Source organism: Amblyomma americanum, chromosome 3 (genome assembly GCF_052857255.1).
Source record: "Amblyomma americanum isolate KBUSLIRL-KWMA chromosome 3, ASM5285725v1, whole genome shotgun sequence".
NCBI classification, from domain to species: domain Eukaryota; kingdom Metazoa; phylum Arthropoda; class Arachnida; order Ixodida; family Ixodidae; genus Amblyomma; species Amblyomma americanum.
In genome coordinates, this window is record NC_135499.1 from 150993268 (window position 1) to 151010053 (window position 16786).

Consider the following 16786-nt stretch of genomic DNA (forward strand, 5'->3'; position numbering starts at 1 on the left):
CCTAGGGAGTGCTGTCGCTTTTCTAATTTGACACAATAGAATGTTTTATTAAAGAATGCTGGAGAAGTTTTTGTTGCTGAAACAGCTTTGGATGATAAGAAAAATGATTAATTGTGCATAAATTTGCGTGATAGAAGAAAAATGATGAAACTCCACGAGTGTGGAAGTATGCGGCATGCGGAAATTTAGAAAGTTTGAGTCTTTCATATTATTCTTGTATATAGGGGGTTCAAAATGTACGCACAAATTTTAACATTTATCTCGAGAGTAGAATACAGTGCGTGTCTCTGAAATTGCTAAACCTATTTTAGAAAGGCCATTACGGTTAAATGTTAGTGATGAAACCTGACCCTTGTCACTCTCATTTAACTCCCTTTCCATCCTTGTTGCAACAGGCACAGTTTCAAAATATTGAAGACACGTGTACTTTTTATAACAGGTGTTTTTTTTTAGACCAGATCTTAAGACTAAACATGTAGCAGCAGCAGCAGCGGGTGCTATTGGTGGCCAGGACTTTAAACGCAATCTGTGCTTGCTGTTAATGAACCTGTGGGCATTCCCCTTATGAAGGGACAAATTATTGCGGCACCATAAAAAACGAAAAATGTGTCCCTTCTCGTGCCACCCTTTTGAACTTTTGAAGGGAGTCGGAGGATATAAATTTTTATGCTCGACAGAGGAACAAAGTATTAAGTTCAATTTTGAAAATTTTGCTGCTGACACCTTAGGCAGACATCACACAGGCACTTTCAGTCATGATCAGATTGATTGGGATCAAACTCTGTGCAGATTCAGCACTGTTACATGGCCAATTCAGGCGAGATTGAGCCAACGTGCTTGACCTCAAGCCGGCTCCTGAAGCGTGGTTGAGCTTTTGGGTCCCAGTCAAGGGCTGCTGCCATTGTGCTCAGGAAACAGTCAAATGCTAACTAAAAATGAAACGTACGGAAACACACACTGTAAAAGCTGCAAAATTTTAAAATAACTTTTAATTTTGTGCTAACTCTCAACACCACGCATTTGCGTAGGCAGCACATAGTTAACAAGTGTGGTGGTGGTAGTAGTTTTTTTTAATTAAAATAATAGTAAAAAGGAAGGAAAGGATTTTTACTAGCCCCGGCATCTGCCATCGATACTGAAGCGCTTGAGCTGGGGCAGCGGAAATAAAGGGTAGCAGGCAGAATGGAGAAATGAAATGAAAGACGGGAGGGGACAGGAAGAGAGGTTAGGGGGAGAAGTAGTATATACAAACTATTTACACAATAAGAAATGTGTCCAGGTTGTGCGCGTGATTAGTTCATGTTGGAGGAATTAAAACAGGCGCACAGCACTGGAAGCACAAATCGAGCACCTATGTGCACAGGCTGGTAGTAAAGCGTTTTGTGTGCATTTTTGATTAAGGTTGCTGTAGCTGCATCAGAGCCACAGAATTTTTTATTAGAAGTGTTTTTGTTTATTTCTACTTGATTACAAACCCATTTGTTTTTCGTAACTCATTGATTAGGGCCAAGTGAAAATATGTACCAGCGTTGCATGTCAGTCGCTTGAAACTTAATTGGGATCAGAAGTGCTATGTGACAGTGCTATCGCACACAACTATACTCCATTTCATACATCTGGTGCAACTCTGTGAAAGGTACAGAAGTAGTTGGCATGAAAATATAAAGAAAGGCTTGTTACCCTGTGCTTGTTTTGTCCCTGAGTGGTCTAAGACACGCGAAGGCAACAGCATGTGGTCAGCAATGAGAGTGCATTTCCTCAAGCTCATGACAAATGTGTTATCTAATGTACATATAAGCAAAGAAATTAAGCTCATCACAAGGACCGCACTATTTTCTGATCGTGGATGTAGGCAGCACAAACAAGAGCACTAGCTGTGACAGCGCTGCACCGGATGTATGAAACTCGGTATAGTGGTGAAAGTCGAACTTACCCACATTTGGATCTCACCATGAAACTACGTCGCATTTCCTTTCACGTTTTGCTTCCACGCCGTTGATTGAGGAGTGCCGTGTGACGGGAGTATGAAAAAGAAGTGGTTAGAACATGTTTTTGTATCCTCTAAAATTGTGCTCTGGAAAAAACTGGCTTTCATGCAGACCTGCTACAACATTTTTCATGCTCTGAACTGTGTGCCAAGTCGCAGTAACTGCCATTGCTCACAGCAGGCGAAAAAAAATGTTTTACTTACTGTCGACATGCTCCAGTGCACTTGATGAAATGTGGAGTGTAATGCCCAGGTTCAGTCTAAAAGAAGGATTATTCTCTCTGTCGTCTTATTTTTCCAAGACAAGGTTAAATGATGCTGTATGCTATTGGTGCACGAATAGGTCTGAAATTTCTGGCTTCAGGCTATGCACATTATTTCTGTTGCAGACTCTGTTGTCGGGTCTACCTTGCAGGGCCCTTTTACGGACCCTCAGTTTTCTTGTTTTGTCACTGTGACATCATTATTGTCTCCTTCTTCAGCCATGATGCATTGCTGCTGCTGGACTGCTACCTCAGCACCTTCCCAGCCAGCGTTGTACAGGCAGAGGCCCTCACTTGGACACGCTCCATCATCCACCTGCTTGCAGTAAGCCCACTGTTGTCAAGTCCCGACCAGTGCTTTCTGAAAGTCGGAGCCTTGCTGAGTAGTTGGCCTTGTCTTTTCTCTCTTTTTTTTAAAACACCTGCACGCTTGGCGCTTCCTGTGATGCATTGCATATACAGTACAGTCAGCCAGTTCCTTAATAAATATTTCGCAAGTGGTGACCAGCTGACTGGGTTGTGGCATAGTTTAGCTCAGCAGCAAAACGTGAGGTGCTGTACGACTGGTCAATCAACACGTGCTACATAATGAAATTGAGAAAAGTCTGAAATTTTTGTTACATGCAGGTTTTGCTTGAGAACTCAATGGGACAATGCACAATGGAAACTAAAATGAAAAATTAATGTTGATGAAATCGTCCAGCAAACGCTCACTGCAAACCCCTGTCACTCAGACAAACTCGGAGAAACATCTTGCATTCATGTTGATAATGCGACCATCTCTGTCCCGGCTCCCATGGCACCGCTACCCGAGAGGTGGAGAAAGTGAAGGAGGCGAAGGAGTCCAAAGCACCTGCTCTTCCTGAATGTCCCCTCTCTTCAGTTTGCTCAGCTGCCATTGCCCTAGGAAATGGACTCTGCCTTGCATTACTGGCACACACTGCCGTTTCTGCCCTCCCCTTGTGTCTCTTGTTGCACTGGAATCGCGTGAGCGGCTGAGTGGTGGCAGTAAGCATGTTCTGCTTATCGGTGGGCATGCACTACCTTCTTTGCCAATGTTGCTAGAGCAAACTCGGAGCTCCCCATACCCCGCCCAGTGGAGGAGAGAGAGCGCCCCAAGTGGAGGTCGCAAGAACTAACGGCACTGCAGTAGAGTCTTGCTCCCTGCAGGATACATGTAGTCTGCTACTTGCGGCACAAAAATGCAGACAGGACGGCACACATATGGATTTTATGAGCTGTTGTTGTGTTCTTTATGGGTGCAGTAAAACTGTAATTATATTATGACAGCCTTAATTTCAAAGCTATCTATTTATTTTGCTGAATTCATTTCCCTGATACAAAATGAAATTGTTATTACCATGAAATGGGTGCGACAACGTCATTAACTTGCTCACTGGCACTATTTCTTTCTTTTCTCACTGGCTGTTGTTTTGTAACATGCTCCAGCCCATGGTTCATATGTAGCCGCTGCTGTGGCTCAGTGGTTATGGTGCTCGGCTGCTGACCCGAAAAATGCGAGTTTGATCCCAGCTGCAACTGTTGCATATTGATGGAGGCGAGATGCTAGAGGCCGCTGTGCTGTGAGGTGTGATAGGCTAAATTATCTGGAGCCCTCCACTGCAGCGTCGACCATAATCTGAGTCGCTTTGGGACGTTAAACCCCATAAACTTAAACCTAAACCATGGTTCATATCTTGTAAACAGGCACGTCAATTTCAGTGCATGGGGTGCTCTAATCTGAAAAGGAAACGCAATTGATGTCATATTTGCTGCGGTGCTGTGCAGATTGATTGCGTTTCATGCAGAAGGCTGGCTAGCTCTAGCAAAGTCTGTATGTATATTGAGTGTTCGAAGCCTGGCTACATGCTCAAAACGAGATATTGAACGAAGAGTAGAAGCAAACTGCCTCTGTCATCATCAAATCAGAGACGCTTTTTGAATTGCCCTACTTTTAATGCGAAAGCATTATTTTTGCAAAGCTTTGTGGGTTGTTCATGTTTAGATTATGATATGCAAACCCCACAGGGGCACCTTGAGTATTCAGGTGTTGGTGCCTGGCGGCACCACGTACCCCAGCTCCCATACCAAAGCTGTCATCCGCACTGTGGTGATAGGTTGTAAGGTGAAACGCACTTATCGTATTTGCACGATTGTAAGTCGACCCCCCCCCCCAAGAAAAAAAACCTTCTAGGTTGTTTAAGCTTGGCCTTGAATAGCTGAGCGCGATAGCATTATCCAGCAGCCACCTTTTATCGCCAGCCGCTATCAGCTGCCGCGCTTGGCCGTGCCCGTGGGCACATTCCAAAACGAAAATGTGTTAGTCACTGGACTACTCGTCAACACGTGCACCATCGTCCTCACTAGCGCTGCCATAGTGATCGCTGCTGCAGTCGCACAGCACGTCGTTCTAACGTCGTCATCCAGTGAAATCCCGCACTTCGCGAACAGCGACATCACGTGGAACAGCTGAAAATTTTCCTTGCTGCAGCTGCCACACCTGTATCACCAGTTGCGAATGTCGAACTTGTGGCCTGGCGCGCAGTTGTTCGTTTATTCAGCGTGAAGAATGACAGCCTTCTTAAAAGTAGCCGTGAACGAGCGCCGGTCACTTACCGGACACAAGAGCACAAATGACGACTGACGAAGCACTACATTAAAGCTTGTGAAACGTGGCTGGTAGTAGTCAAATGCGTCGGAGCCAAAGAGAAACCACGCGTGAATGGCGTCAGCTTTTCCGTCGGCTACCGACGCTCCCCGGCACCGTTGCCGTTCCAAGTGGGTGTGCCGCCTTGATTGGAACAGCGGCCCTTCCATCGACTATCAACGTTCCCTTGAGTGCCAAGCGTGCATTTGGAAGTAAAAAGAAAACGTGTTGGACGATTGAGCTTCCCGTAGAACGCTATTGCGGTATCGAGCTGGGAGTAGTTAAATGCATCAGAGCCAAAGAGAATCTACACGTGAATGACGTCGGCCATCGACACTCCCCAGCACCACTGCCGTTCCGAGTGCGGTTGCCGCCTCAATTGGAACAGCAGCCCTTCCATCAACTATCAACGCTCTCTTGAGCGCTGAGCACGCATTTGAAAGTAAAAATAAAACGTGTTGGACACTTGAGCTTCCCGTAGAATGCGATTGCGTTATCGGGCCGCCGCCGCTTAGCAGCTGCAGTCTGCAGCCACGTGTGGGGAGTGTGGGGTGCCAGTTTGCTGCTTATCGATAGCCGCCATCAGCCACCGCCCGCGGGGTACGCGCTGACATAGCAGCTGCTCGAGGCCAGCACCAAGAGCAATGTGACGTTGCCGCGCTGCAAAATTGCAACACGCTGTAGCATGACCAATATCTTGTCTGTCTCTCCTTTACTTATAGTGCCATGTTTTCGTTTCGATTGTAAGTCGACCCCACCCCTCCACTTCGGATTTTCAAATTTTGAAAAATAGGTCGCTTTAGAATCGTGTAAATACTGCATGCACAAAAAAGCATGGAAACGGCGACAAAGAAAGCTGCATTGGACGCTGCCGCAAGGTTGCTCAGTGGTTGTGGTGCTTGGCTGCTGACCTGAAAGACACGGGTTTGATCACAGCCGCGGGGGTCGCGTTTCGATAGGGGTGAAATATTAGAGGCCCGTGTACTGTGCGATGTCAGTGCACGTTAAAAAGAACCACAGGTGGTCGAAATGTCTGGAACCCTTCACTACGGCGTCCCTCATATCCTTAAGTCGCTTTGAGACATTAGACCTCATAAAACTAAACCAGACCAGATAGTTAGTTTTACCATACATTAACTAACCCAGTCCAGGTGCGCATGTTAATGGCACGATACTTTGTCATAAATTTAGTTGCGGTAGCAGGAAATGCAGTTACATTCATTTCTGTTGAAAAGTTTTTGAGTAAAAGAAAAAGCACCTTCCATGTCAAACACACAGGAAAGTAATTATACAAGCAGACCAACCACTTCAGTTGCATCAGAAAAATGAAATGTCTAGAAGTTGAGTATTCCCTTTGGGAAATGATCCGCCGTGGTGGCTGAGTGGTTACGGCGCTCGACTGCTGGCCCGAAAGACGCGGGTTCGATCCCGGCCGCGGCTGTCGAATTTCGATGGAGGCGAAATTCTAGAGGCCTGTGTACTGTGCGATGTCAGTGCACGTTAAAGAACGCCAGGTGGTCGAAATTCCCGGAGCCCTTCACTACGGCGTCTCTTATAGCCTGAGTTGCTTTGGGACGTTGAACCCCCATAAACCATAAACCCTTTGGGAAATGTCACATAACAGTTGTTTTTTAAGGGGCCCAGCAGTTTGAGCCTGGTCATATATGTTCACTTCAGGAGCGGAATAGAATAGCTTGCTTGCTTTATACTTGGTTGCAAGGCTACTACATTAATCCCAGAACGTGTGAGCAGCTGTACCCTCTTCAGCAGGGAAAATTTGTATTTACACTCCTTCGTAGTTACTGTGATAATTCAGCATGCATGGGCTGTTCCCCATGTTAGTGGTGAATCTGTGCAAAGTTGATTATAGTGGTACTGATAGTGGCTCTAATCATGTGACATCAAGGTGCCCCTGCCATGTGATGTGTATATGATGTGTGTGCCTATGTGCAGGGCAAGCGGCCACGTAGATCTCGACGGGCAGGCTGGCAGTTGCTGTGTCGCCTGCTCCCACTGTTGCCCGAACAGCTAAGCCGTGATGCAGCGGGGCTCATTCCTGTGCTTCTGGAGCGGCTTCTGGCGCAGCTGTCGTCACCTACGGAACGAGAGGTGAGAGGTGCCCTGTTATGGGGCTATCAGTTGCTTGTGATTGTGGCACAGTGTAACGTGTCCCCGACTGCCAAAGGGGAACGCTATCGCGCGCAGATCCGAACAAGACAACAGATCAAACAAAACAAAATGAAGCCGTATTTATAATTTAAAGGAAAATAGCCAACAAGAAACTGTACACTGCAGTTTAAGGGCACAGGGTAAGGTAAAATTAGAAAAAAAATCGTTTTTTTTTTCTTTTGGAATTTTAGAAGTTCAATTCTTTCTACACATGTTCCATGATCGCACTTTCCTCAGAAAGCCATATTTACGGCTGAAAAACGCTGTTTCCGAAACCAAGTAGTGAGCGGCCACACCCCCTTTCAGGATTAACGTCAATTTTTTCAACCAAAAAGTCCACCACCTGATTTCAAAACTTGTCTAAAATCAGCTACATATAAAAAATTGTCTGGCAACTATTGTACAGCTCCTCTTTTTTAGCCAAGACAATCCTGAGACGCTTTGCACGTTTTTTCCACGTTTCTGCAACCTTCATGCAGCTGCGTCCGAGTGCTATCCCTTTCGATCAGTATTGTAAATTGTGCCGGTGTTGGTTGCTGCTGATAAGTTGAGATGCCCAGGGCAAAGAAGGCCTTCATCAGGCGTGAATTTCACGGCAACCGCTACGCTCATCGTGAAAAAGCAAAAGGATGTCCACGACCGAATGAGATCCCGAACGCCGAACGCGCCAGCTCCTCGACATCGAAGCTTTCAAGATTTTCTCTGTGCTTCCAGGAAGAGGATGTGCTACAGAGCAGCAGCCAATATGCCTTAATGGACATGGACGGCATTTGTGCCGCAATTACACAGATTTGTGTGTGCAGAGAGTGCGGTGGAAGTGTTGAGCTCATCGAAATTGTGATAAAACGGGTAGGTGTTGCAAGCGTTTACAGTTTGAACTGTGAAGTGTGTAGTGCCGCACAACGATTTGAGACGTCGAAGAAAACTACTTCTGGCCTCTATGAAGCCAACCTCAGGTTAGTGTATGTTTTGAGGTCCATTGGTAAGGGAATGGCTGCAGGAAATATACTCTGTGCTATGCTAAACCTTCCTAAGCCGCCGGCAAAGTTTGCGAAATACAATCAAGAGCTTCTAGGTCACATCGAAGCTGCTGCTCAGGAGTCGATGAAAAGGGCAGCTGACGAAGCTGTGCAGCTGAATGAGGGGGATAAAGACATCGCAGTTGCTCTTGATGGAAGCTGGCAGAAGCGAGGCCATACTTCCAATAACGGCATAGTCTCTGCGACCAGTGTAGACTCTGGGAAAGTGCTGGATGTGGAGGTTTTGTCTAAACGTTGTCCAAAGTGCAGCATCAAGGGTACAAACAGCGACCCCCTTCATAGAGAGGTGTGCCAAAGCAACTACCAAGGCACCAGCGGTGGAATGGAAGTCGCAGGAGCACTGAAAATTTTCGGCAGGAGTGAGGAGCTTCACGGCGTTCGATACGTCAAATACCTTGGGGATGGTGAAAGCAAGGCTTTTATGGCTGTGAATGCACAAATGCCATATGGTGATTCCGTTGAAATATCCAAGGTTGAGTGCATAGGGCACGTGCAAAAAAGGATGGGCACAAGGTTACGAAGGCTAAAAAAAGGAAACAAAGCAGGAAAACTCTCTGATGGAAAGAGCCTCTCGGGCCGAGGCCGACTGACTGATGCAGTAATAGACAAGCTCCAGACGTACTATGGTTTGGCCATCAGAAGAAATGTAGGAAACCTGGATGAAATGCGAAAGGCCGTTTGGGCAACCTTCTTCCACTTATCGGCCACAGACGATGACCCATGCCATGGACTTTGCCCAAAGGAACCTGATACGTGGTGTGCCTTCAACAGAAGTCAGTCAGAGGGCAAGCCATTTTTCCACAAGGAGAGTTTGCCTGCATCTATCTTGGAGGCTATCAAACCCATTTATAGGGAGCTATCAAAGGCTGAGCTCCTAGAGAAGTGCCTGCATGGGCGAACTCAAAATGCAAATGAGTCGTTCAACCATGTTGTTTGGGAACGCGTGCCAAAAAATGTGTTTGTTAGGCTTCGGACCCTACGGATGGCAACACTGGATGCTGTTCTTTCATTTAATGATGGTAGCATCGCACGGGCCAACGTTTTGAAGGCGTGTGGATTGAACCCAGGGAGCAACACCATCAAGTGGCTGAGGGAAGCTGACTATAAGCGCATGTACTTTGCGGACCGAGCAACACGACAGCTTACAAAAGAGGCCCGACAGTCAAAACGACAAGCCGAAAAGCGAAAAAATGACGGCGACAGTGACTACGAAGCAGGGGGCTATTAAACCAATTACTATGGAGGCGTTTCTGCGAATAAAAAATGGTTTTTCACATCTTTTTTCTCTTTACGCTCTATTATCTCAAAACAGTGTTTTTTCTTACAAAGGTACCATTATTTCCAATGCCTTTCAAGACAGACGGCTGATTTTTTTTTTGCAATCATCTACATAAGTGTTGCCAACTACTGAACTAGAATTAAGCAATTTCACTGAGCAGTTATTCTGTTATGAATTTTGAAATGCGCAAAGAAAGGCCAGATTTGTGTACTACCGGAAAAAATTTTATTAAAAATCGAATTTTCAACACATTTCAAATATTCTAGTTCAGTAAAAAGAGCACAAAATTTGGCAAACAATGATATATGTATTATTAGGCTACTGTTATTAGTTAGTGAGAAACATGTACCTCAACATGGCCTAAAATGCATGGGAGGTATAGGGCTTACCCTGTGCCCTTAAAGGAAAGAGTTCACCAGATGTTGTGCGTCCCAGGAGAAGCAGGGATGCCTTGTAGACAGGGCGGACACGGGTAGATGAACTGCGACGTTGGTGATGCTGGCTTTGCATCGAAGGAAGCAGCTGAAGAGAGCCAGGTGATAGTAGGAGCGAAGAGGACTGCAAGAAGACGCTGGTTGACTCACGTCAGCCGCCCCAGGAAATCCGCCTTTTTCATTTTCCTGTGCTGCCACCTCGCGTACAACGCTGGAAGCTCACTGGTAGGGTACTGCGCACCCAACCCGGCCGGACTGAGTGCCGCTGCGGAGCACGTTTTGTTGGAATCTATCAACGATGGCGTGTCCTGGGCAGCACCTGGTACCTGGAGGATTTCTAGGGTTGACTGATGGCTTGGTGCGAAGTCCGAGGCAGGCTGTAGTGCCCACCGAAGAGCAAATTCTTCAGTATCTCCGATCATCCGGCATGCGATGCGAACACCAGCTAGCAAGGGCTGCCGCTTCAGAGATGAAGGCTACATTCGGAACATAATGTTCAATGAAATATCCCAGATCAGTGAGGTTGGCGTTTTCTGCTGTATATGCCTGCCATTCATGAAATGAGGATACTACATCGTTCACGCTGTAGTACAGAAAACGACTGGGGACAACAGTTTCCACAAGCAATCGTTGTGCTCAAGCGCTGCCGAATAGCTACACGAGCTATAAAGGCACAAGTGTACTCGCAACAAAGCAGCTCTGTTAGCATTTCACTGTATTTTCCCACAGCACACCGCTGCATAAGTTAAACAAGCATGCGCGTCCATAAAGACGAGCGCGAGAGGCGCACATTAATCCATTCCGGCGATACCACGCAGAAGTCTTCATCATGGATATGATTCGAACACACGCATAACGCACCTTCTTCTTCTTCTGCCTCTTAATACATGGCACATACCCACACGGGGGGATTGGCCAGGGTGTAGTGGCATAAACAAGGAAATTTCCATAGGAGAATATGACAAAATATTAGCACCATGTGTGAATGCTCTCGTAGCTTCTTTTTCATTGCCCGCTCCATCGCGCGTTGAAAGCGGCTCACAGTGCTTGCCCATTTGGCCTTCTTGCTTGAGAAAGCAAAAAGCGCCGGAACGAAGTCTGGGTGCCGCGGTGACATTCGAGGCCTTCCTGCCCATGAATAAAACACTTCGTGATCGACTGCACACGCATTTAAACACAGTACCTCGTCCGTACCTGTCACAAAGTTATTCCCGCACAGTCTTGACGTGCTTGACGGTGCCCAAGGGCGGCACGATCGTCGAGCCGGCGAACTGCTTTTATCCACGCTTCGCGTCGAAAGCTGTCCCGGGAAGCGCTCGGAAAGCGAAAAAATCCGAGTTTACTTCCCTTTACATATTGGGCATTGCTGCCGTATGCAACACATTTCGTAGGTATTGCCAAATGCGTCGCGCTGAACGCCCGACGGCTGCAGCAACGCACCCCGCGTAGGAAGCCGGTTTGTTTACACTTCCACAACCGGTCTTGAGTGGAGCGAGCGACCCTTCCAATATGTTTCGCGACAACGCCGCCAGGGGATGGGCGCATGCGCAGTCGCGTCGTGAAAAAGGCGGATTGGCAACAGGAATATAGCCTAGCCAGGACCCGGCGGCGGCGTCCCGAAATGCCGTAAGCTTATGCACAGGCTATCCAAGGGAGCCTCTCGGCAGCACGGACCCTCATTCCATCGGCTGCCTCCTCCAAACTTGAAAGGGGTGCAGGAGGCTTGCGTCGGTGATCCAAGGGAAGCCCCCGGCAACACGGACCCAATGTCCGACGGCTGCCACTTCCACGCTTGAATGACCCGACCTCCGCTGTGCTGTCTCTCTTCACACCTCGGTTTTCTGACACGTCAGCTCTCCGCTCCTCGTGCTCGCCATGATCTTCGTTGCCATCTCCTCGCACACGCCATTCGCACACGTACACAAGCAACGCTGGGCTGGCACGCGCAGCACTCCGCTATCGACCCAGCATCATCGACGCACCGCACTCAAAAATAACCCGACGATTTTTTGTGCACATCACACACGGTTTCACGGACCATTGGTTCACTGTGGTTCATTTTGGCAGGAAACATATCATTGGCATATAATCAATGGCTTTTTTCAAGGTGTGGCTTCTAAGTGATGTATTTTTTATTTTATTTTCACAAAAATTATGAAGCAGCCTTCAGATATGCTGCAGACATCACTCCAAATGGTACACTTGGGTTAGTTGTGGTGATACAGTGAAAGCTCGTTAATTCGAATTCCACGGGGACGCTTAACGAGTTCGAATTAAGCCGAATTCGAAATAACGAAAGGCATGAAAAAAAACGCCAGAAACGAGACTGGGTTGCTAGAAAACACTTGCAACTCACTTTATTCATTGACGAAAGTAATCAGTGATCACTTTCTGCTTTTTTTCTTTGAAAGCAATGTTCATCACTTTGCTTTCCAAAGTGCGACATTGACGCAGAGCATCATCCTCGCCCTCCTCAAAACTGAAAAAGAGGCGCGCGACACCGATCGCCTCCATCACTTGCGAAGCTGAATGCCGCACTGGCGCCTCTTCTTCGTCGTCTTTTTCGTCGTCATCGACGGCAGGTTCTTCGCCCGTTACCTGCGCGATGATGTCCTCGTCGGTCAAAGCACCACACACCACTGCATTGTTGTCTACGTCGATGTAGTCATCTAAGCTGACATCTTCCAGCGCATCACGCAAACCTGCGGGGATGATCCACTCCTGACTTGGCTCACAAGCTGCTTCCGTGCCTGGGCCCTCATCGGCCACACTGAAGCCACAGTGCCGGAAACAGTTAGAAACTGTTGCTGCCGTGACCTGATCCCAGGCACGCACCAACATATGCAAAGCTGTGAGCAGTGTCACAGAGTAGTCCGTGCCCGCGCACAAAACCAAGCGTTCCAACATGTGGCGCCTGTAAAATGACTTTACATTCTTAATGACGCCCTGGTCCATGGGTTGCAGAGCTGCAGTTGTGTTCGGCGGGAGAAAGGCCAGCTTAATAGTCTTCAGTTCCACATCAACCATGTGTGCGGAACAATTGTCCACAATAAAAAGAACCTTTCTTCCACTCAGTTCAAACTTGCAGTCGAGCTTGATCAGCCACTGTCTGAATATTTCCCGCGTCATCCACGCTTTACGATTAGCGGTGTATTCCACTGGCAGCGTCCGGATGTTCTTGAAGCAGCGAGGCTTCAGGGCTTTACCTACGACGAGCAGGGGCAGCTTCTCCGTCCCGGTCATGTTTGCTGCGACCAAGACGGTTACGCGCTCCTTGCTACGCTTCCCGCCTGCACAGCTGTCTCCCTTGTAAGTCATCGTCTTACTTGGTAGCAGCTTGTAGAAGAGCGCTGTTTCATCCGCATTGAATATATCATGCGGCGAATAGGCTTCCAGGTACTCCCGCAAAGCACCGATTTGCCACGTCGTGCATGTCTCGCTGTTGACATCTTTGCTTTCACCCGACAAAGCGCGAAACACGATGTTGTGCCTGTCCCGGAAGCGATGAAGCCAGCCTTCTGAGGTGTTGAAACCTTCGATGTGAAGGCGAAGCGCGTAGTCTGCTGCCTTCGTCATGACCATCGGGCCACTCACTGGAATGTCCTGGCTTCTCATCTCTCTTATCCAACTGACCATCGCGTGCTCCAATTCCGGGTGCTTCGCAGGCCGAAGTCTCTTGCGACTGCTGGCGAAAACTTCGTTTTCATAGGCATCCTCAATCGCTCTCTTGTTCTTGATATAAGTTGAGAGCGTGCTTTTAGGGATGCCATGCTTCTTCGCAATTTCCAATTTGCTTGCCTTCCCGGCATCCACTTCACGAAGGATTTCTACCTTCTCCTTGAGCGTTTTGGCGCTGTAGCCTTGGCCGCGAGAAGACATTGCGAACTCCGCAACGATCGAAGGAAACAGCTCTTAAGACTCGAGGCACGGATCGCACAGCAGCAGGACGATTCCGGAGCGTCGAAGGAAATACTAGGCCTAGTGACACGACACAAAGGGCGACCCGGCACAAAGAGCAACCCACAAGGAAAAAGAACCTGTTGCTACTCGCGACACCTCGCTGCCCTCGCCCCCTCGCTCCGCTCATCCGGGACTGAGCTGATGGCGATGATAGTGGGTGAGCTGGATTGGAGCATTCGCGCCACCTATCGTTACACAAAGAAAGCTTGTAGTGAAGTATGAAATATCACCACGCGGCGGCGCGCAGTTCGAATTATCCATGGAGGAGCCGACGTGCGGACGAAATAACGAGTTGGTTTACCCATAGACACCTATGGAGCGTGGCCGGACCGTAACGGTCAGTTCGAATTATCCAAAAGTTCGAATTAACGAGCTTTCACTGTAGAACGATTTCTTTCCAGGAGGAATCCTCACTCATTTACATGATCAATGTACTGTTCGTGCCTGAGGATGCCTGTGTTGAAATCATCCAGCAGTACGAGTTGCTCTGAAAGTGCTTTTTAATGTAGATCACACAGTCACTTGGGTTTTCCTGTGTGTCTGTCTCATGGCATGCTCATGAGCGACAGCAGAACTGGGTGTATTATAGCAAGTGCTGTTGTGGCACTAGATCATATCACAGCTGTGCAGAGGGGAAGCATCTGTGCAATTAATTGTGCAGCACAGGAAGCAGCACCACAGCTCCTGTACAGGTGCCGAATTTTGCAAAGCTGGCCCACTGTGCTTTATATAGTTAGCACTGTAGCAAAAAGTGACTGTTACCTTAGCTCTGTGCTTGTTGGAAGCTTCATGGTGTACATAGTTGGCTGTGGAAGTAAACGAGGTTTCTATCGTATGCTAATAGAGCTCAAACTTTTTGCTGTCCTTGCTGGGTGGATTGGTGTAACTTGGGTGGTTGCTCTTGAATAGTGTGCAAGCACCCGCATGATAATTCTGCACATGATGCACATGATGATGGAATGTTGCAAGTATTTAATGAGAGTTGTGCACCACCACTGATGTTCCATGCTGTAACTGAAAATTTCGTCAGACTTCCAAATTCCTATTTCAATCTTTTTCTCAACCGCATCTTTAAAACTCCGCCAGTTTGAAAAGCTGAGAAAATTTCAGCTCTTAGAATTCTCTGAAATTCCTAAAGAAATTATCTCGCCAAATTTTACTTCTCAGATTCCCCCAGAAAAGAAAAATTCCTCGAATGGAGCATCACTGCACACCAAACATTACCATTCACAGTTTGGTTTAGAGTGGCTGAACACATAGTGGAAACATGTATATGTGGTAGTTTTGATTTCTTACAAAGCTACCAAATGCTGAAAGGCAAATTCACAGACAGCATCACTCTCTTGTGGGCCATAAGTTTTTTTTTTTTCCTCCTTCGGGATGAGCATTGTATTTCTTGTAGGTACATGCAGAAACTTCACATCTAGTTTGTACTCAAATCAATACACTCAGAAGCCTAGCTCCTCTTTTGTTTGCCATGGCCATCAGATGTGGGCAAAGGGAAACTGGCCCATCTATGTCAGGCAAGCGATGTGGTTATCCCCTGTACTCTCTTGCAGCCCGACGAGGGAGCCCTGAGGTGCTTGCTGGTGTGCATGAAGGACTACGGCCGGTTGATGGGTTCCGTCCAGGTGAGCACAGATTTGACTATGCTGCACTAGGAAAGCAAAAAGCGTGCTTTTGTGGTTGCATTAAAACCCTTGCTAACTCACTCTCATGTCTCTGAAGAAGTCAAACATATCTAATGTTGTGGAGTAGGCACTGTGTTGTGTTCGTTACTGCTTATTTCAAAACGTTTTTCTGAATAGAATTTGGGTATCTTGAAATGTGGCTTGTGAAAGCTCTAAAAAGGTGTCACCAGCCAGAAGTTCGTGTGGCCCTCAGGTCATGCTGCAAACCAAGGAGAAAGTCTATGCTTGTGCGCCACAGTATACAGTGCCTGCTAGCTCTCTGTGCCACTTTGTACTTCAAGAATTGTAGCGTTAGTCAGAAAGTCAATCCGAGTGCAAGCAGTTGCAGACTTGGGGAGGGGCGGTACAATTTTGGGGAGGGGCGGTACAGAAAAAGAGAGCATGCAGTGTGGACACATCCATAGAGAAGTGTCCATTCAAAACTGCGCTAAACAAGGGGGAAAACCAGTGTCGGATGTGCCATGGTTATGCTGTTAGACAAACACAGTAAAACCTCGATAGTTTAAACTTGGTTAATTCAAAATTTTCGATGATTGAAAGAATTTCTGCTGCCGTCTGATTTCTAATGCGACTATTGTTGGATAATTCAAACTGACAGCCTGCACCAGCCTGGCTAACTATGCTACGCTGAAATGCCTGATCCTGATTTCGCCATAAAGCTAGTCAAGCTATGGCGCCTGCAGAGCGATGCTTGTTAGGCAAAGTGCACAAAAACCCAGTTCAAAAACCAGTGCACGATCCTGCTCACAGACGGCCAAAGCGTGTACTTGCGACAAGCTGTGCTTCACTGCAACACCGCAAGGGATCCGGTTTTAGTGCCACTGTTCTTGAGGCTTTGTCAAGGCAACATCTAGCAGAATTGCTGGCGTCAAAGTACCCCCCGTCTCTGCTAGCATCAGTGTGTGTCCTGTAATGTGACCATTCTTGCTGTATGTCCGTGGCGGCTTTACTGTACACCATGCCAGCCTATGACGTTTCTTTGTGTGGTGAGCCGCGGTTACAAGCGGTTAGGTTACCAGTACCTGATTACTTAAGTACTGTATTTACTCTCATAAGAGATGCACCCCTCTACTTCGGCTGCTAAAAGTATAACTTTTTTCCCCCTTGCATTATACCGTATAAACGCCTGTAAGGGCCGCACTTTTTTTCCCAGATTTGGGGGGCAAATTTCGGGGTGCGGCCCATACACGCGATTTTCGAAAAAAAAATTTTTCTTTCAAGTGAAAGCAAACCAATCTGGAATGTGCGGCATTTATTTACCGTTCAGGCATCACTCACGGAGTCTTCAGACTCTGAGCTGGTGCTGTGTTCAGGTA

At 47.4% G+C, this 16786-nt stretch overlaps 1 protein-coding gene across 1 annotated transcript in view; it reads left to right on the top strand.

The window, feature by feature from the left end:
- Positions 1–16786, top strand: part of LOC144125177 (uncharacterized) — an 83498-nt gene that overhangs the window by 2804 nt on the left and 63908 nt on the right. The window contains exons 3-5 of the mRNA XM_077658341.1: positions 2470–2575; positions 6851–7006; positions 15339–15410. Coding sequence (XP_077514467.1) covers positions 2470–2575; positions 6851–7006; positions 15339–15410 — 334 coding nt within the window. The remainder of the gene's footprint in view (positions 1–2469; positions 2576–6850; positions 7007–15338; positions 15411–16786) is intronic.